This window comes from Eptatretus burgeri, chromosome 2 (genome assembly GCF_056783735.1).
Source record: "Eptatretus burgeri isolate ZD-2024b chromosome 2, Ebu_testis_v1, whole genome shotgun sequence".
Classification (NCBI taxonomy): domain Eukaryota; kingdom Metazoa; phylum Chordata; class Myxini; order Myxiniformes; family Myxinidae; genus Eptatretus; species Eptatretus burgeri.
The window spans coordinates 85,903,636-85,924,915 of NC_140962.1; the positions used below are offsets into that span (position 1 = coordinate 85,903,636).

The 21,280-nt window shown below is 44.4% G+C and overlaps 1 protein-coding gene across 4 annotated transcripts in view; it reads right to left on the reverse strand.

The window, feature by feature from the left end:
• Positions 1–11,365, reverse strand: part of GPATCH2 (G-patch domain containing 2) — a 34,899-nt gene extending 23,534 nt beyond the window's left edge. For 2 of the 4 annotated variants that reach the window (XM_085870144.1, XM_085870142.1), the window contains exons 1-6: positions 10,718–10,910; positions 7,706–8,278; positions 6,981–7,515; positions 6,588–6,661; positions 1,780–1,947; positions 1,570–1,649 (exon numbers count right to left, since the gene is read on the reverse strand). In XM_085870144.1, the coding sequence (XP_085726270.1) occupies positions 1,570–1,649; positions 1,780–1,947; positions 6,588–6,661; positions 6,981–7,515; positions 7,706–7,988 (1,140 nt within the window). In that variant the 5' untranslated portion in view covers positions 7,989–8,278; positions 10,718–10,910. Of the gene's footprint in view, positions 1–1,569; positions 1,650–1,779; positions 1,948–6,587; positions 6,662–6,980; positions 7,516–7,705; positions 8,279–10,717; positions 10,911–11,130 lie in introns of those variants that run through there. The other 2 variants (XM_085870143.1, XM_085870145.1) reach the window with 2 other exon arrangements.
• Between the last annotated feature and the right edge of the window lie 9,915 nt (positions 11,366–21,280).

Here is a 21,280-nt window from a genome sequence, read left to right on the forward strand (position 1 = left end):
TCTCACATGATAGAAATGAAATCAGGACTAAAGATTAATCTTGCTGTTAATAATAATTTTTTTCCCATTCACTGAAGTCAGGAGCATGAAGTCGACAGAACTGGAGTGAACTTTACGACTCAACAAGAACCGTAAATAATATCGCTTTATTTGGAAGCCCACAAAATAATAAACAAATCATTTGGAAATGTCAAAGATGTCAAATATTCACTAATCTTTGACTTTTGGATAGCTTTAGATTCAAATAATAAGCTGGTGGGAAATATTAGCAGAGAACATTATTAACACATGAAAATTTTTTAAGATATTGTGACAACCATAAGATAGAAATATTATTCGGGGTGTACTATCTATCATTATGATTACAAGGACAGTGAGCGGTATTTTGATGAAACGGTGATGTCCAAAAGATGTTTATAATAGTATTCTTCATCATCGCCATCAGGGCTGGTAGGAAGGCCGAGAAGGACGCACACTCACTTCCGAGGTGTCTAGCCTGGGTTTCAATCCCGACCCAGTTATAAACTGTCATCCCGGTGTTCGGTACGTCGGGTGAGGCACCAATGTGTGTGCCATCCCTCAAATGGACCTAAAACTTGGGGTCCCGTCTGCCAGCATTAGTTGGTGGACATTAAATATTGCACTTTACAAAAGCATAGCCCAGTTAACGTCGGCACCCTGAACAAATTACAAATTCCTGTCTAAACTGCGGGTATGAGGTAGTCCGGTCTTCTTATAGGTTCCTTGTAGGTTCCTTAAAGTGTCAAATTCAGCCCCTGTAGGTAATATATTTGAGATAAATGTTTCATATTTGAGCAAAATAGTTTCCTCCATCATTACCTCCACTACCAAAGGTGGAAGGAGGTTATGTTTTCACACCTGGCTGTCTGTTTGTTTGCAGGATATCTGGATATCTCAAAAAGTTGTGGACGGATTCGGACGAAACTTGGTGGACACGGATAAATTGGATAGTTGACAAGAACAAGCCGGTTCGATTTCGATTAAGGTCGGGATCCAGATCATGCCGATCAGTGGATGCAAAACCTAAATTGTTCAGCATGGTGGAGGTATGCGCTCTACCAAGAACCCATTCTAGTCGGGTATGCATAGATAAGGAGCAAGTTGAGGAAAATAAGAGAATGTAGGATGGTAGGAGAAGGAAAGGAGGTGAGCGGAGATTGGGAGAGAAGGGAAGGAAGATTGGGAGCACATAGGAGTATGGGGATAGAATAGAAGAAAAGGAGAGAGGGTAAAGAAAAATTCTGTAATGCTGGCATAAAAAGAATAAATAGATGATTCCAAAAGTGAAGAAAAACAGAGGAGCAGAATGTCTGAGTGGAGACAGAATGGATGGGAATATTGGACAGGATATGTATGAGACATATCATTGAGGGGGCTGGGGTTCAGGGGGGTTCCCCATGTAAATGCCCCTCAAAATAATTTCAAGGATACTGACGTCATTGGCATCCAGATGGAGAAAAATAGAGTTAAACAAGTCAAGGAAAAAAAAAAACATTAAAAAGAAAACATGTAGGGATGGAATCCCCAAATAACAACCATCAAACAGACCTTCCCCGGAGGGCGTCGACGTGCTTTGCGCACTCCTCGTGGTCCAGTGGTCTGCCATCGAGCCAAACGCGCCTGAAATCCTGGCAATGAGGCAGCCAGTCCCAAGAAAAAGTTACTCTTTTAGAATGCCAAATAAAAACCCTCAACAATTTTTACATCATCTTGTATATTTCAGCAACAGAACAATGATACTATCACAGTTACACCCACCCCTCTGGCTGGAGCGAGACATCAAGGGAAAGCTTCCCATGAGGATGCTTTCAAATACGGGGTCCCTTTCCTCAGCCTGCTCTCGCTCCCACCAGCGTGCCACACCGGGCAGACCACACGCGGACTCCAACTCGGTGTCACCAAACCAGTCACTCTGCTCGTCATCAGCTGTTGGAAACAGAAGCAGCAATCCCAACAACAATCGACAAGCGTGTGAGACAGTATTGCCACTGTTGGTAGCAGATGAAATTCCTGTGCACACATGCAAATTATTAGCCCATGCAGGTAGCACAAAGCGGGGTTAAGTAATTGGTTCACCCTGTCTGTCTGTCTGTCTGTCTGTCCATTTCTAGGATCGAGGAACTAAATATTTTCAATTGAAATATATATTCTGAACACAAATCAAAACACGAACCTGCAGTTTCGCAATACTTTGGCTCTGAATTTGGCGAAGTGTACGGAATCTCGTCCCAAATGTGCATGCACACAGCACGGGTAAAGCAATTGCTTTCGTCCGTCCGGTAGTCAAACAAAATTGAATATCATTCCTAACAGGAATCTTACTGTTTTTAGAGACATCATAAAGGACACAAACAACAGGCACGAATAACTCATTTAACATGTTGAAAAAGGTGGTTTAAAAAAGGGTGCATCAGTGGCGGTACACTGCCGAATAAATGTTTTTGTTTTTTCTCTTGCCTTTAAAACTTTTATTTGATTTCAATTGAATTATATTTTTAACACTGCAGCACACAAACCGCCTTGTTCGCACTTCCAAAAACCTTCCATTTGGCAGTATTTGGGCAAAATATTTCGCCGTCTCGACCAATCAAATTTTCCGCACAAAACAGCGAGATTCAGCCAAAATTGCGGCACCTAGCATTGCAACGACAGAGCAAACTCCGTCCAAAATATCTGTTTGTTGAAGTGCATCTTTCTCTTGAAGTTTCTTCCAAAATTTCAGTTTCTTCGAGAAGAGTTGGCAAAAGGTTCAGCTCTGGACTGCTCCGATAGACCCATCGGCTTTGTTTGGTTAATTCTGAAATATCAAATCTTTTGAAGAGGCATTGATATAACACCACTCCAAAACAGTCCTTGCTGTTATCAGCCTGGTGTCTGTCATCTGAAGAATTTTTTTTTCTTCATTACATAAATCTACATCAACCAAGTTTGAGGCAAAAAATAGCAGAAATGTAGCAACTGCCAAAACTTTTGGTGGTTCTTTTAAGGAAGGGGATTTTTTGGGTGGTGCTGATTTTTCGTTGGTGGCATTTTGATGTCCATCCTGAGTATTAGTAGTCATGCACAAAACGTTGCTGGCAGACAAGATGGACCAGGAAGACCATCCCCTCGCTGAAGATCATCAATCAGCCAAATTGGTTTTGTTTACAAAGCAATCCGATAGCGACACGGAATTTCTCCCGAATCTCCAGCTCAGTCTCTTAGAGCCTAAAAATCGAAATAAATAACTACTGCTTTCAGCTGCTTTGGAATGCGCAACTACTGGAATGCCAGCTCAGCAAATTCACCACGAGGGCTACAACTGTACTTTGGAATATAGTACGATACATTTCGAGATGAAGCATTTGCAAAGACAAATTTTGAAAAAAAATTGGCAAAACAACAAAACTTGATCCTATCATCGATCCGATAAATAGTCCCCCAAACTATTTATCGGTTTCCTTCACTATTTCAAAGAAAGACTCCTTATAATTTTGGTAATGGTACAAAAATCCTTCTAATATAGGTGGTGTGAAACAAGAGGAACAAGAAAAAGAGCAATCAGAGATTACAGACCCTTGCCACGACTTTTTTTGTGTGGTCTTTGTGTAATGGTGTGTTCCGTAATTAATGAGATCATTAGAACTGCCAATTTATAACTGCTGGCAGTGATGACCGGGTACCAAGACGTCCCGCTTTGATGCAAACCCTGCTTTGATCGGACACCTGACGCTGACCCATGACGTTTTTCATTATTATTTAATTGAATTGAGAATGGGATTAAAATAAATTAAATTCAAATCAAATGGAAGACCAAATCGGCACAGTCCTGCATTGGAGTAATCAGAAGGAACCCAAACAAGGAAAAAAACCAAAGATTAAGTCATAAGGAGGAACCTGGATAGCATTCGCATTTCAGCTGCTACTCATCTCGCCTCAAACCCATCCAGGCACAGCCAAGTGAGCCTTATTCCAAAAACAATAAAATTAAAATAAAAAACATTTAAAAAATCAAAAAATTAAATAATCCTGGCTGCCACACCATACATCCGATCAGGTTGAAAATTAAAACATATATTCCCCATCACTACTAAATCATAATTGTGAAGTTTCACATCGATTGAAAAAGCGGTTCAAGAGAAAGATTTTTTTTTAAGATTCTCACTAAATCCAATATGGCTACCAGACCATGTGACTTGTCAATTATTCATGAATATCCTGGATCCCCAAGGCTTGGGGAACATTCGTGTGACGTTTCCCCTCAATCTGTCCAGTTGTTCTGGAGAAGAAGATTTTTTTTATAGGTTTTAGGGTAAATCCAATATGTCTGCCAAACCATGTGACCTATGACATCATATGTGTGAACCTTTTGTTCCTCATGAATAGGCGGTCATACGTGCAAAGTTTCGCCTTGATCTGTTCAGCAATTTCAGAGAAGAAGATTTTCGAAGGTTTTTTTTTGTTAACGATATGGCTTCCGAATCACCAGTGTGACCACTCCTTGGCTTTTTTCACAAGATCTTGGCTATTCGTTGTTCACCTTGGCGTCTTGGTTTTCTATAGGTTTTCTTGGCGTATAGGTTTTCTATTATCATCGCTTTTCCGAAACCTTGTGAATTCTTGGCTTTTTTTCATTCGCTCACCTTGGCATTTATGAAAATGAGGAGTGGTCACACTGCAAATCACGTGACTGATGATGGCATCACTTTTTTTTTTTTTCTGTGGACCATTTCATCCTGAGATGACCCTCAAAATTTTTCATACTGATCAGATGTAGCGCTCTACATATGCATTTATGATGTTATAATGAAGGCACCTATGATGTAAAAAAATACTAATACTAATAATAATAATAATAAAAATCACACTTATTCCCCACGAGGAGTACTTGCCGTGTGTCAAGTTTCTATTTTTTTCCTTGGTGTGATTTCAAAGATAAAGAGGTCCAAAGTTTTTTTCTGTTTTTCCAACACAAACAAACAGACAAACGAACGGACCCAAATGCAATCCCCTCTTCTTTGGCGAGGGTGATAACCACGAAGGATAAACAAATGAGCGATGCAGCATTGTTCGGATGTGTATAAAACAGCCAACAACTAGAATGAGACTCAGTAAAACGCATACGTCCGCCAGGCCGAACAGTTTGCGCTTTGTATCCCACTGATCGGCCGGATCTGGATGCGGACCTGAACCAAAATCAAACCAATTTGTCCTCGTCACCTCACCAACATGTCCACCAAGTTTTGTCAGAGCTCACTCACAGCTTTTTGAAATATCATGCTACACAGGCACTTCCATATTTATATCATAGATGCATTCCTAGAAATGTATAAAAGGGGGAATGTGTTCGTGAAGAAAAAAAAAATTTGAGTGGGAATTTCCCCCCAAAAAAAATTTCAGAGTAAATTAATTAAAATACTAGAAGGGCACGTGGTGGAGCGTATACCTCCAGCACGCAATGCCCTGATCCACGAGAACATATTGGGCCCAATACCTATCGTTTTTGACCCTATCTCTCGATGATGAAGAATCACTGTAAAAATTATATAATTCTCGTATCCGAGTGTGGATTCAGATCTTCAGGAAAATAGAATCAATTGTTCCTCGTCACACACCCAACGTGTCCACCAACTTTCGTCCGAATCCGTGTGCAACTTTTTGAAATATCGTGCTATATATCGTTTTTGGCTCCATCTCTCAATGGTGAAGAATCACTTAAAAATTTCTAGTAATCGGATCTTCACCAAAATCTAATCACTGCGTCCATGTCACACACCCAACGTGCCCACCAAATTTCATCCGGATCCGTGCACAACTTTTTGCGATATCCTGCAGACAGACAGACAGACAGACAGACAGACAAAGAAACTAGAAGGGCACTCGGTATTGCACATACCTCCGCCACGCAATGCCTGATCCAGTGGAACATATCAAAACCAATAACTTTTTGAAATATCATGCTACGTACATATCGATTTTGGCCCCATCTCTCAATGGTGAAGAATGACTTTAAAAATTAAATAATTCTCGTGTACGGATTCGTATCTTCACCAAAATAGATCCAATTCGTCTTTGTCACACACCCAACCTGTCCACCGAGTTTCATGTGAATCCGTCTGGAACTTTTTGAGATATCATGATATACTGTATATCAGTTTAGCCCCATCTCTCGATGGTTAAGAATCACTTAAAGCATTTTCGAATCCAGATTCGGATTCAGATCTTCACCAAAATTGAAATAATTGTTCCTCGTCATACACCCAACATGTCCAGCCAAATTTTCTCCGAATCCGTCCACAACTTTTTGAGATATCGTGCTACATATAGTTTTTGGCCCGATCTCTCAACGGTGAAAAATCACTTTCAAAAATTCTAGTCGTTGGATCCGGATTCGGATCCGGATCTTCACCAAAATCTAATCAGATCGTCCTTGTCCTACACCCAACCTGTCCACAACTTTTTGAGATGTCCTGTACACAGACAGACAGAGAGGGGTGAAAACATAGCGTCAATCCGCCTTCCGTGGTGCAGGTAAAAATGAAAGCCAAGAGAAACAAAAATATGGGCACTGAGTGAGGCATTCTCACCTTGTCTGCCTTCATCATTCGTAAACAACCCTCCATCGCTGCTTCCCAAGCTGCTGGAATCACTGAAATGAAACCTGGACAGTTTGGTAAACATCCCACAAGACAAACACCATTTGAACAGCAACAAACCAACCCACAAAAAAAAGTCATAACTGTGGAGAGACAAAAACAACAATTTCAGTACTCAGACGAATATTTAAGTACTCAGACGTATTGCATCAACTTGACATGACGGAGAAAGCTGCTGGAGGCTGGCAAACTCTAAAACGCCTCATCACCTTGCAACGATGGTCAGACTGAATCATCAATCGTGAAGAAAAATTGGAGTTTTAGCGTGGCATCAACTCTGCCAAGAACCAAAACATTTCCAAAAATTGAAAGCACCATTCATACCTGTCAATCATGTGCTCATCTGTTTGCCTTTGGCCTTCTTCTTCGTCTTCACAATCCATCTGCTCCCTTTTTCCCTTGTTGCTTTTCTTACTCCCAGTGGACTCCGCCTGGCCTTGCACCTCCACCATCTCAGCGCAGCCCCGACTCTTTATTTGCCGACGTTTCTCAAGGGATGGTGCGGATCCAAGAACAGTGTCAGTATGGTTTCCACCCACAGCTGAGGGCATTTCCACAAAGAGTCCATGCTCCGACGAACCTTCAAGCGGTGGATCCACTGCCATTCGCTTCACCTTCCGGCGCCGCCGGGCCGGTCGTCCACAGGCGCTTTCAGGGAACGAGTCGGATTCATGCCAGGAGTGTCGAGCAGGCAGAGAGGTACGAGCCGGATGTGCTGCTAGGGGTGACGATGGAGAGATGGGGATCACACAGTGTCGCCGCATGCTCAGCGCATCATCTGAGTCACTGAGTCCACAGGCCGGAGCCGATGGAGTCACTGAAGTGGCTTCAACACCAGCGACCAAAGCAGCGATGGGACCTGAATTAGAGAATGCCGAATGGTACGGGAAGGTGTGAATAAAACAAAAGCTATCCATGTGGAATCAAATCCTATAAATCAGCAGTGAGCAACAACAACAACAACAACAACAAATGTTGTTATATTTTTAAAACCTCCTTTTTTCTTGCCTGATGATATAATGACGTGTCCATTCAGCTTTACTACGTACCTGCGCATCCACCAGTCGCCACCCTTCCCAGCACACCATGGCACGTTCCCTCTTCCAGACTGGACTCCGATCCCTCACTCAAGCCACCGGTACGGCCAGTTCTCGTCACCATCGCTCCGTGGACCGTCTCTGAACGGCGCTTGCGACCACGTCGTTTTCGGCCATGCCGCCAATGGAAACGCGGACTTCCGGGTGTTGCGTCGCACTCCTCGCCCTCTTCCGCTTTGTTCTGCTCAGAAGTCTCCTCAAGGGCTGACACCAAATCATGAACAAGCTCATCCATGACACAAAAATGAAGATTAAAAATTTGTTACCGTCTTGTCAGCACCAAACGTGTTCCGAGGAAGATGGCACCGAAGACGAGGTCCTTCCACCGTACGTTTTGTGCTCCTGGTCTTTCAAGTCACTTCATGCCAGGAGCATCTGACAATGCAACACTAATGGAAACATTCCAGAATGTTCCTCATGCTGAAGCCGAAAGTCCCGAAACCTCACGGCTGTCACGTGGCAGGGTGGACGGTTGATGGCTTTCTTCAGTGAAAAACGCTCGCTGTGTCCTCCACTTTGTTGGATCTGTGGATTGAAAATGCTTTTAGGAGACAATAAAAGATGTTCAATTAAAATTATTATTAAAATACCCTGGGTTGACCCGATTGATGGCTCCCATCGAAGCACACAGCCAATTCCAAGTTCAAATCCCATATGATACATCAGAGTGAACCCTTTTTTCATCATCCATTGAAAGGTACAACATTTTCTCCTCATCACAGCACACGATATATGTACCGGCTCTCCCATGAGCCTCAACTCTCCCCATGATATATATATATATATATATATATATATATATATATATATATATATATATATATATATATATATATATCTCTCTCTCTCTCTCTCTCTCTGCCTCTCTCTCTGTGCCTCTCTCTGTGCCTCTCTCTGTGCCTCTCTCTCTGTGCCTCTCTCTCTGTGCCTCTCTCTCTGTGCCTCTCTCTCTGTGCCTCTCTCTCTCTCTCTCTCTCTCTGCCTCTCTCTCTCTCTCTCTGCCTCTCTCTCTCTGCCTCTCTCTCTCTGCCTCTCTCTCTCTCTCTCTGCCTCTCTCTGCCTCTCTCTCTCTGCCTCTCTCTCTCTGCCTCTCTCTCTCTCTCTCTCTCTCTCTCTCTCTCTCTCTCTCTCTCTCTCTCTCTGCCTCTCTCTCTCTCTCTCTCTCTCTGCCTCTCTCTCTCTGCCTCTCTCTCTCTGCCTATCTCTCTCTGCCTCTCTCTCTCTGCCTCTCTCTCTCTGCCTCTCTCTCTCTCTCTCTCTCTCTCTCTCTCTGCCTCTCTCTCTCTCTCTCTCTCCCTCTCTCTGCCTCCCTCTCTCTCTGCCTCTCTCTCTCTCTCTCTCTCTCTCTCTGCCTCTCTCTCTCTGCCTCTCTCTCTCTGCCTCTCTCTCTCTCTGCCTCTCTCTCTCTGCCTCTCTCTCTCTCTCTGCCTCTCTCTCTCTCTCTGCCTCTCTCTCTCTCTGCCTCTCTCTCTCTCTGCCTCTCTCTCTCTCTGCCTCTCTCTCTGCCTCTCTTTCTTTCTCTGCCTCTCTCTCTCTGCCTCTCTTTCTCTCTGCCTCTCTTTCTCTCTGCCTCTCTTTCTCTCTGCCTCTCTCTCTATCTCTCTCTCTCTGCCTCTCTCTCTCTCTCTCTGCCTCTCTCTCTGCCTCTCTCTCTCTGCCTCTCTCTCTCTCTGCCTCTCTCTCTCTCTGCCTCTCTCTCTGCCTCTCTCTCTCTCTGCCTCTCTCTCTGCCTCTCTCTCTGCCTCTCTCTCTGCCTCTCTCTCTCTCTCTCTCTCTCTCTCTCTCTCTCCACCCCCCAATGAGCCTGAAATCACTCATCAAATCAGAACTCTAAACGACAATATCTCTTCTGAAAACTTCAGTGTGGAGAGAAAAAAAATGTTTAAAATGAAACACCCAATGATAGCTTACAGATGTAAGGATGAGGTCATGACCACTCAAGGATGGCTTACAGATATAAGGATGAGGTCATGAGCACCCAATGATGGCTTACATATGTAAGGATGAAGTCATCATACCCACCCAAGGATGGCTTACAGATGTAAGGATGAGGTCATCATGACCACTCAAGTGGTGGCTTACAGATGTAAGGATGAGGTCATCATGACCACTCAAGGGGTGGCTTACAGATGCAAGGATGAGGTCATCATGACCACCCAAGGGATGGCTTACAGATATAAGGATGAGGTCATCATGACCACCCAAGGATGGCTTACAGATGGAAGGATGAGGTCATCATGACCACCCAAGGATGGCTCACATATATAAGGATGAGGTCATCACCCATGGGATGGCTTACAGATGGAAGATGAGTGTTTAACTAATTGTTTACACGGGAACTATTTAATCATCTCGTGTGACGTACAGATCATTAGAGTAAACATGATTGTTTCACATCATGGGGCCGTTAATGTCGACTCGAGACGGAATCAAAGCCCGCGCTATGATTGCCAACCTATGGTTGTTCGTCCGTGAGCTCTCCTCTCTCTTCTACTATAAATTGACGAGGTGTGTTTGCGTGTGTGCGGCGTTCTGCTGTGGATTGTGACACACTAAAAAAATGATGGTCAAGATCTCCTGCGTCGATTGGGAACAATTCCCACGTTTTTAAAAACGCTCAGCACGTGAAGGTGTATCGAACAGCTGGATCGGTCGTTCCGCCGCGTGGCGTTCTGCTTACAAAATAAATATAACATTGTAACAAACCACATATTAAATCAATACGATCGATATTAACAACAATAATAACAATAATAATAATAATAATAAAAGTGGGTCCGACAGAACTTTTCTGCTTTTTAAATTAAAATTGTTTAGTATGACTCGGTTGGGATTCGAACGATTTTCGAACCGAATGCTTGAAGCCATTAAACGCCACAGAGTCTGGTTACCAAGGACAACGGCAAGATTTCAGTAAATGAGGTTTAAGGTTAAACTTGAAGCAGTGGGGGTACGCTATCTTACCGAGTGTTGCGTCCGACACAGCCAGCACAGTGAAAATAATCTTAAAATATCAATTATTATCGCCGAGAATGTAATTAACGTCGAGAGTAGGTGGACTCGCTGAGGTCTTTGAGGTAACAACTGAGTTACACAGATCGCTGTATGAACCGGAACACATCAAGCCGCCATATTCTCGCAAAGGGTTCTGGGAAAGCGAGACTGCACCATTATTGAATGGGGGGGGGGGGGAGGAAGAGAGCGAGGAGACAGATGACAAGGTAGAAGAAGACGAAGAGGTGGTAATTCCAGTGTACTATTAGGCTGATGAATATATTTTTAAGTAAACTATTCAACTCCAACATAAGCCTTACTTCTGACATATAAACCAGGAATACGACCCTCTCACCCCCCCCCCCGCCAATTTGAGCACTTACACCGATCCTTTAACCGTCCACAGCTCTTGAAAACACTCGCCAGTCCCCACTCGCTCCACGTCCCTCAGGAACGAGCGACACTCAGGTCGCTTGACGAACCGCGCGCACTCTCCAGGGTAGAGCTGATGTGCCCCCAGAACACCACCCTAAAATGGTACATCCACACTTTGTCCCTCTGGAGTACAGCGTGTCGAGTCGTCATGGTGAAACACCACAGCGGGAGTTTCCTTCCCCAAAGGGGGGGCTGTACACAAATTACATCACGTGACCTTCTGGCAGTTTTTGACCCCCCCCCCGCCGCAACGCTCGGTGGAGTCTGCGACACTTTGCTTGGACCACCACCCCCCCCCCCACAATATAAAAACACGTGACTGAATGAGAGCAATGGTGACTTTTTAAAATTTCAATCAACTCCCATTATTCAAGTTCGTTTGTCTCTAATTGGTGGAATCCGACAGCTCAGTTAATGAGATCCCGTGTTTGCCCTTCAGCTCCCTCCTCCCTCCAAATTTTACAAACTTCTCATTGAACTTTCTGATTTCTCCTTTTCTGAGATGCTCTGTCGAAGTTTCGAATTATTTAAATAGCAACTCTGCCATTTTGGATGAATTCCACCGAAAGTAAGGTCGTTGTAAATTGACACCCCACCCCCCACCCCCCATGGTTGCCACTTTACCATTTTCCTGGCAAAAGTCGCCGATTTGGCCCTTTTTAACCGTCGTTTGGCCAAAGAGCAAAAAAAGGTGTTGGCCAAATCATTTTTTTGGCATTTTTCAGTTCAAGTTGGCCTTTTTTATTTCTTGTTTAAAGGCCAAATTCCTTTTGGTCATTTCTGGCCAGTTTGCGACTCTCAGTGACCATAGCCAATCAGAGCCATGAGTCCCAAGCCCCCCCCATTTCCACCTCCACGCGTAAATTCCTCATGCACCGGTGTCATGTCCACGAGCACTGCTGCCATCCCAGCACGGTTGATGGATCACGTATCGCAACCTTGGTGCGTGATTCCAGAGATGGCCTTGGCTCGCGAAATAAGCACGCCGCCGGATATTTGAAACGACAGATTTCAAAAGTATTTGATTCGGAAGGACGTGCTTTGACAACTTTTCCGCAAACCGTCCCCGCCGCAACCGCAAGGCACATGATTGGCGTGCTGGCCTACTCCACTGACGAGGCACCCTCGCTGACACAATCTGGTAAGCAGGATTCCCATAAATTTGAGAACTTCTCTAATTTTGGCCTCTTTCAAAGAGTTTTGGCCAACAGCCTAAAAAAACAACAACCTGCCAACCACGCTAATGCCCCGACGTTGTGAAGCGAAATCCAAGATGGCTGCGCCCATGAAAAGCGTCACGTGATTCAGTAGGTATTTTGTGTATGGCCCCGAAGGAATTCACGAATTGGGACTAAAAGGATAACTTTGAAGTGTGGTGTTAATTTGTCATTACCTTCCCGTAGAAGTCCAAAGCAGGAATTTCGCCGGAGTACATTGTACAACATCAAGTCCAAGACTACGGAATACGGACGTCAGGATGTGCGTCACTACATCATAAGGCAATAAACAGAATAGGTGATGAGTAAATAAGTGTGGAACTATTTAAATGAAAGGGCTAATGAAAGCATCACCCACAATGGCCACATGATCGATGTCTGGGTGGAAACTCGGGTGCTTGTTTGTTTGGTGTGCTAGTTCAAGGTGTGTCCGGTGTCATGATACCATGTAATACAAAATGGAGCCGTTGCTTACGCAACTCTATTGACACAAAACCTTCACAAAAATACTTTAACGAGGTAACGTGAAGATCTGCTCACGGAAGGCGAGGAAACGCTTGTCACGCAAGGAAGTAAAAGGTCATCGTGGCTCCAAACGATCTCTTTAATACAGAATCTCTCATTTGGTTGGGATTCAAATTCCAAGAACTGAAAAGCATTTTCTTTCCGCTCCTGCAGTGTGGGACCAGTGTACAGGATGGTCACAATGTCCGGTCAACCATTGTAAAAATTGTGACATTGCCTTTTATGAGTGCTTGCTTGTTACATTTGCTCCACAGACTCCAGGATTCTCCAAGAAGTTCTACGAATTGGAATTCTGCGAAGCAGTTCCTGATTTGGTGAATGAGAGAAGTGCAGTGGATGTAATGTAGTTTATCGAGACTTTCAGAACGTATTTGATAAGGTACCACATCAAAGGCTGTTAGCTTACGTGAGGGCTTATGGAGTGCCCAGTAGAGTAGCTAATTGCATTGAATGTTGACCGAGTGAGAGGAAACAAAGAGTGGTTGTGAATGGGAGCATGTCTGGTTGGGAGGTTGCAAGTCATCTGGGGTACCTCTGCGATCAGTACTCGGACCAGGACTTGTACGAATGTGCCACATTAATGATTTATACAATGGGGTTAAGAGTAGGTTTTCCAAATTTGAATATTGAAGATAAGGTAAGTAGAGCCGAGCACGTGAGTGGTAGGGTGGGGGAGTTATTGCAGTTTATCAGATTCAGGAACACCGAGGTACTTTCATAGATTGGGTAAAGGATTGGCAGATGCAGTTTAGCATAAAGAAGTGTAAGGTGCTGGGGATGGGTAAAATAATGAAAATAGAGAACTCATAATGCAAGGGCCAGTTTTGAGGCATATCATACAGGAGAGTGATCTGGGGGTGGTAATACATGTGGGCAGGACCAGGTGAACCTTTCATTGGCCTGGCGTGAAAACAGATTTGTGGGCCCCAATTTCTATACAATAGTACTGGGGTGTGCTTACACATTCTGTCAGCATATGAACTGCAAGCATCCTCACTGACTGATATTAAAGATCGGTACCTTTTGGGTGATGTAGAAAGCTGAAATTTTCTGTGTCGATGGACGTTGAAGCCGGAACACCGGAAAATTCACACAATCATCAAACATCCATGAATGAAAATATAAATAAATGAATTTTTTTTTTGAAAAAAAAAATGCAGGTGAGTGACCAGAGACAATGGGGAAGTATGGTAATTCTGTCTGCCAACGGACACCAAAGCAGATACACCAGGACAAAATCACAGAATCGTCGGAAAGCATCCGTAAATTAAAATATAAATAAATTTAAAAAGTGTGTGTGTGTGTGTGTGTGTGTGTGTGTGTGTGTGTGTGTGTGTGTGTGTGTGTGTGTGTGTGTGTGTGTGTGTGTGTGTGTGTGTGTGTGTGTGTGTGTGTGTGTGTGTGTCTGTGTGTGTGTGTGTGTTTTTCATAAAGCATAACATATTCTCGCTTCTATCTCCCCGACCCCAAACCTGCTCTCTCTTTGTCCCATCCTTGCTCTACCCCCTCCCAATACAGTGCAGCACCTTCCTCCCACACCTCTCTCACTCTCCCCATCTTTCTCTGTCTCTCTGTCTGTCTCTGTCTCTATCTCTCTCTATCTGTCTGTCTCTCTCTGTCTGTCTGTCTCTCCGTCTCTCTCTGTCTCTCTCTCTCTCTCTCTGTCTGTATGTCTGTCTCTGTCTCTGTCTGTCTGTCTCTCTCTGTCTGTCTGTCTGTCTCTCCATCTCTCTCTGTCTCTCTCTGTCTGTCTGTATGTCTGTCTCTCTCTGTCTGTCTGTCTGTCTCTCTGTCTCTCTGTGTTTGTCTGGACATGTCCGGACGGTGGTTATGTCTGGACGGTGATTATTTCTATACGCGTCTGGATGGTGGTTATGTCCGGGCGGAGTTTGTCTTCAGACGTGTCCAGATGGGATTTATCTCTGCACATGTCCAGAAGGGAGTTTGTCTCCAGATGTGTCCGAGCGGTGTTTGTCTCCGGATAGCTTGGCTCCGGACGCGTGCAGGCGGTGTTTGTCTCTGAATGTGTCTGGGCGGTGTTTATGTCCGGACGGGAGTTTGTCTCCAGACATGTCCGGGCATTGTTTGTCTCCAGATGGCTTGGCTCCGGACGCGTATGGGTGGTGTTTGTCTCCGGACGTGTCCGGCCGGTCTTTGTCTCTGGATGGTATTAATAGTATGACCGGTAGAAAATGGATTTCAGATGTTATTTTGTTTCCATCTTCACTGTTATTCCATGTGGAATCATTTTGAAGAGACGGTATGAATCGTAATCAACGCAACACCACACATCTGCCGTCTCTTCCTCTCACTGCATTCCCTTCCCCCACCTCCCCTCCCTCCTCTCTCACTCCCCCTTCTTCCTCTCTCTATCTCCTCCCATCAGCAAAGCGATGGGTGGTATTTGCTCGTATCTAATACTGTAAATAAAACTCTTTCTAACCACGAACTGACTTGCTCACTGACTCACTGATTGATATTAAACATCGGTACCTTCTGGGTGATGTAGAAAGCTGAAATTTTGCTTGCTGATGGGCATCGAAGTCAGTACACTGGAAAACTTCACAGAATCGTTGGACAGCATCCATAAACGAAAATATAAATAAATGAAAAAATAACATGAAAAAAAAATGAAGGTGAGTGACCCGAGACAATGGAGAAACATGGTAATTTTGTCTGCCAATGCATATCAAAGCCGATACATGATAAAAAAAATCACAAAACCGTCAGAAAGCATCGGTAAATTAAAATATAAATAAATGAAAAAAAAAATCAAATGCAGGTGTGCGACCCGAGACAATGGAGAAGCATGGTTGGTATGCTTACACTGTGTAAGCACACCCTGCTAATACACACACACATATATATATATATATATATATATATATATATATATATATATATATATATATATATATATATATATATATATATATATATATATATATATATATATATAGCTCTTTCTAGCCACTCACTGACTGATATTAAAGATCGGTACCTTCCAGGTGACATCGAAAGCTAAAATTTTGCGTGCCAATGGACATCGAAGCCAGTACACCGGAAAAATTCACAGACTCGTCAGACAGCATCCATAAATTAAAATATAAATAAAGGAAAAATTAATGAAAAAAAAACATTGCAGGTGAGCGACCTGAGATGATGCTGAAGCACGGTACTTTTGTGTGCCAACGGACATCAAAGCCGATACACCAGGAAAAATCACAGAACCGTCGGAAAGCATCCGTAAATTAAAATATAAATAAATGAAAAAAAAGTGTGTGTTGCTCAGAAAGCATAATAGTCCAGTTGCCAGGTTGAGTACCTTGTTGTTGCGAGAAGTGTATTGTTTTTGATGGTTTCGTACTCGCATGGGTCTATAGAAAAAATTTAGCTTGGTTGCTGGAGTGGCAACCTTGGGGAACTCCGATAATTTGTATAAATCCAAGATGGCCACCGCGGACGGAGGTGGAAAATAACTTTTCAACCAATCAACCTACAATCACGTGTGATACATTTTTTTCCGTATAATTTCGAGGTGAGGAATCGATTTCTGAGGTCAGATGTGTGGCTCGGGGGTCAAATTCAGGGTCAAAGGTCAAGTTCAATGTCATTTTTTGACTATTGAGGGGTTTAAAACTTTTTGACCCCTGCATCAACTGCAGATCACTCCTACTCGGTAGTTGATGAACGATCCCATTGATTCTAATCTCACCTCTTCTTCTTTTCAGAGAAACGTATGATGGCTGACTCAAGGTGTCTTCTCCAGTGTGTCACGGAGAAGAAACGAAATTCACTGAGATCGGGATCAAGAAGCTCATCTCGTGCGCCAAATCCCGTGGAGATGGGGACGTGCAGGCTAAGCAACAGAACATTATTGATGGTGGTGGAGATGTGGCAAGCATCGCCTGCCACAAAGGTTGCGACTGTACTTATACATCAAATGAGAAAATTGAGAGAGTGAGAAAGTCACAGAAAAGAAAGGCTGAAGATGAGGGTGTAAGGACAACTACAAGGCCTCATACAAAGGGAGCTGACAAAGGTGTGTTTGAGTACAAACGTGATTGTATGTTCTGTAGTGAGGAATGTTTATCCATTGATGATAGACACCCAGAAAGATGGGACCGCGTTCGTGAGGATATGACCAAAGAACGTTTTGACACAGAACGTAACCCACTCCCAACTATGAAAGATATGCTCCTTGATGTTGCTGAGCAGCATAATGATGATGTCGCTAGAAGGGTCAAGTTGCACCTTGCTTTTGTTTCTGATCTACCTTCTGCTGAGTGCCAGTACCACGTCCGCTGCTATAACAGTTTCACGAAAGTCCCCACATATGCTGATTTGCCAACTGGTAGTGCAGATGAAAATGCTCTGAAGGAAGTCATTGAGTACATGAACCGAGACAGGTCCAGAATATGGAATAGTGTTGAACTTCATTCCCTGTACTCGAATCTAGGTGGCAAGCTCGCTCGATGTGACATGCTTAGCAAGTTGACTGACTGCATGAGTAAGGATGTTATCGTTGTTCGGGTAGATGGCTGTGCTACAATTATTGGTTTCCGTGAGTCCGTTGCTAAAAGTCTCAAGATAGTTAAGGTAGACAATACGGATGGGAGGAGCATTGCTTCCGTGGTGAGGCAGATCAAGCATGAGGCACGGTCGGTCAAGTACAGCAGTGCCAATTACGACCTATCAGAGTTTACACAGGCCAACACAATCAAGGCGACTAGCCCAAGTTTGTTGAAGTTGGTTTCGGACCTGGTCTCCGGTGGTAAAGTGACCAAGAAATCTCTGAGCCTGAGCCAGCCAATTCAGAGTCACGTTACAGGAACCAGAAATCAGACAACATAAGGACTGACCGTCAAACTGTTGCACCAGCACGGCAGTTCCGAACTTCTCAAACTCCTTCATGAGCATGGCTTCACGACCTCGTACGATGAGGCCCTGAGATTCCGAAAATTGGCCGCTCGTCTACTAGGTGACAATGCACAGGTTCTCCACCTGTTCATGGGGTTGTGTAGAACCGTCGGCACCATCTTCGCGTGGTTTGACAACTTCGATCTCCAGGTATTCACACCCAATGGTCGACGCACTACCCATGTCCTCTCACATGAATTCCAGCAACCTCATCCCGCAGGTATGCTGGAGTATGGCCACGCTAAGCCAGGGATGCAGACCATACTTGCAAAATCTGCTGACCAGCAGGCTCCACCTGAACTTGACATCACAAAGTATGGGTGGGAAATAAAAGATGGCACCCCAGTACCAGCAACCTCCGATCAGCACCCAGGACCCCAATATCTCATGGATGTAGTGCGGTGCGGCTGTAAGGTGGCGGTGAAGGCGTGCGGCACTGAACGTTGCAGCTGTCACCATGGAAAGATATCATGCACTGTGTATTGCGCTTGTGTTTGTCGTGACGCCTGCTTCAACCCGTTCAAGACAGGAGACGAAGACCAAGATGAAATGGAAGAAGAAGGAGAAGCAGATGTGAAAGATGACGAGGAAACTGAACATCTTGATCTTGCATTCGGCTCTGATGATGAATGGGAGTGATCGACGTTACTGAATAAACGCTTGACCACCATCGCTCTGAAAATGTCATTATTATTATTCTATTTGATTTTTGGCCGAAAAAGACCTTGAACTTCACCTTTGACCCTGAATTGACCCCAAATCACAAATTTGACCTCAGAAATCGATTCCTCGGGTCAAAATTATACAGAAAAGAGGTATCACACGTGATTGTAAGTTAATTGGTTGAAAAGTAATATTCCACCCCCGTCCGTGTTGGCCATCTTTGATTTATGCAAATTAGCGGAGTTCCCCAAGGTTTCCGCTTCGGCAACCAAGCCAAATTTTCTCTATAGACCCATGTGAGTACGAAACCATCAAAAAACAATACACTTCTCATTACAACAAGGTTGAGTACAGAACATATACGGGTGGCAAACGGACTATAACATATTCTCGCTGCTTTCTCCCCAAACCCCCAACCCTCTCTCTTCTTTGTCCCATCCTTGCTCGACCCTGTCCAAATACAGTGCAGCACCGTCCTCGCACACCTCTCTCACTCTCCTCTCTCTCTCTCTCTGTTTCTGTCTTTCGACATATCTGGACGGTGGTTATGTCTGGATGGTGGTTATCTCCATACGGGTCTGGGTGGTGTTTATGTCCGGACATGAGTTTGTTTCCGGACCTTTCCGAGCGGTGTTTGTCTCCGGACAGCTTGGCTCCAGACGTGTCCGGGTGGCGTTTGTCTCCCAACGTGTCCAGGCGTGTTTATGTCTGGACGGGAGTTTGTCTCCGGACGTATCTGAGCGGGGTTTGTCTCCGGACAGCTTGACTCTGGATGCATGCGGGTAGTTTTTGTCTCCGAATGTGTCTGGGCAGTGTTTATGTCTGGACGGGTGTTTGTCTTCGGACGCGTCCGGGCAGTGTTTATGTCTGGTTGGGAGTTTGTCTCCGGATGGGAGTTTGTCTCCAGACAACTTGGTTCCGGACGGGTCCAGGCGGTATTTATGTCTGGACGGGAGTTTGTTTCATGGTCGGGTTGTCGGCGACTAAACAGTCTCCCCACCAGGTTTCCTGGTGAGGAGGGTGTATGATATGGGCACCGAGCAGTATTAAAAACAAAACCTGTCAAAGGGCGGGGGAGCTCGTTGTGAGTGAACGGCCATCCATATCTAGCGGCCAACTGTGTCTGTGGACGTCCTCCTGCTGTTGGGTTACTTTTTATTAGGAGGTTGGTGGCAGGATTTGCACTCGTAAAATCCTTCATTCCACAAAACATACTAAAAGTAAAAATAAATCTGAAAACCCACTCCATGGGAGTACCTCCTGTGCAGCTGCCCTCTGCAGGGCAGCTCATCAGATGACAGGATTGGGGCAAAGCCTTCAGGACCCCCACTCTTTGATGAAAGGAGGAAAACCATGGGGTAACCTTCCCTGGTCAGATTGCGGTAGTTTGTGTGGAGGTGGTGCTGAGGTGTCGTCCACCAGACGGCGGTCTCCTTTGGTTAACCTGAAGCAGTCCCTTTGGGTGGGTGCCTGGAATGTCCTATCCCTAAGAGAGGATGATCACCTGTCTCGGTTATCATCTGAGCTCAAGCGTTTGGACATCGGGATTGCAGCTCTCTCTGAGGTTCGGAAACTGGATAGTGGTGAGATAATGGTGGGTGGTTACACACATGATTGGTTTGGTCACTCTGATGGTTACCATACTCAAGGAGTTGCTGTAGCTGTGTCCAATAAGCTGATTCCAATGATAATTGAGGTAATAGTGTAGTAGATAGTAGAAAAATCGTGCAAATTATGATACAAGCATCAAATTTGACATTTCTGTTCTGCAGGGCTTTCTGATCAAATCTGCCCAATTGGCCATTTGAAAATCCAAATTTTGAAAAAAAAAAAAAAAAAAAAAAAAAAAATTTGAAGTCACAGCTGGCTGAAATTCTTGAAGCGCAAGTGAACATCCCAGACAGAGAACCAAGGGGAGATGCAGTCATCATTGATGGCTCAGCACTTATCAATGCCCTACGTCCACGCACTTCAAAGATATTTGATGACTATGCTAAAGAAGATATCATCCCAAAGGTGGAATCCTATGGTGCCAGGTACGAGAGGGTGGACGTAGTGTTTGATGTGTACAAGAAGTCAAGTCTGAAGTCCGAGGCAAGGTCGAAAAGGTGGCAAGGAATCAGAAGAAGAGTGACAGGAACCAGCAAGACCCCAAGTAACTGGAGAAGCTTTCTTCGAGATGACAGCAACAAGACTGAGCTGTTTCACTTCCTTGTGGAAAAGATGTCTGAAGCACAGACGACAAGCACAGTCATTGTCACAAAAGAAGATTCCATTAGCAACACAAGGAAGTCACTGGATGCTGTGTCTCCATGTTGTCACGAAGAAGTTGACACTCGAATATTTGTACACGCCAGGGATGCAACGACGGATGGTAGCAAGTCCATTATCATTAAGGCTAATGACACGGACGTACTAGTCATAGCAATATCTGTACTGCCATCCTTACAGGAACTAGATCTTGAGAACCTGTGGATTGCCTTTGGCCAAGGAGCCAAGGTGTGATGGATTCCAGACCATGAGGTAGTTTCTGCAATAGGGCCTGAGAAAGCTGGAGGGATCCCATACTTCATGCGTTCACTGGATGTGACGTCGTGTCTGCCTTCCGCGGTAAAGGGAAGAAAACTGTATGGCAGACTTGGAACGTCTTTGATGATGTTTCTGAAACATTCACCAATCTCAGCCAGCATCCAACATTGATTTGTGATCTTGACTTTTTTGAATTTTTTTTTTTTTCAAATTTTTCAAAATTTGGATTTTCAAATGGCCAATC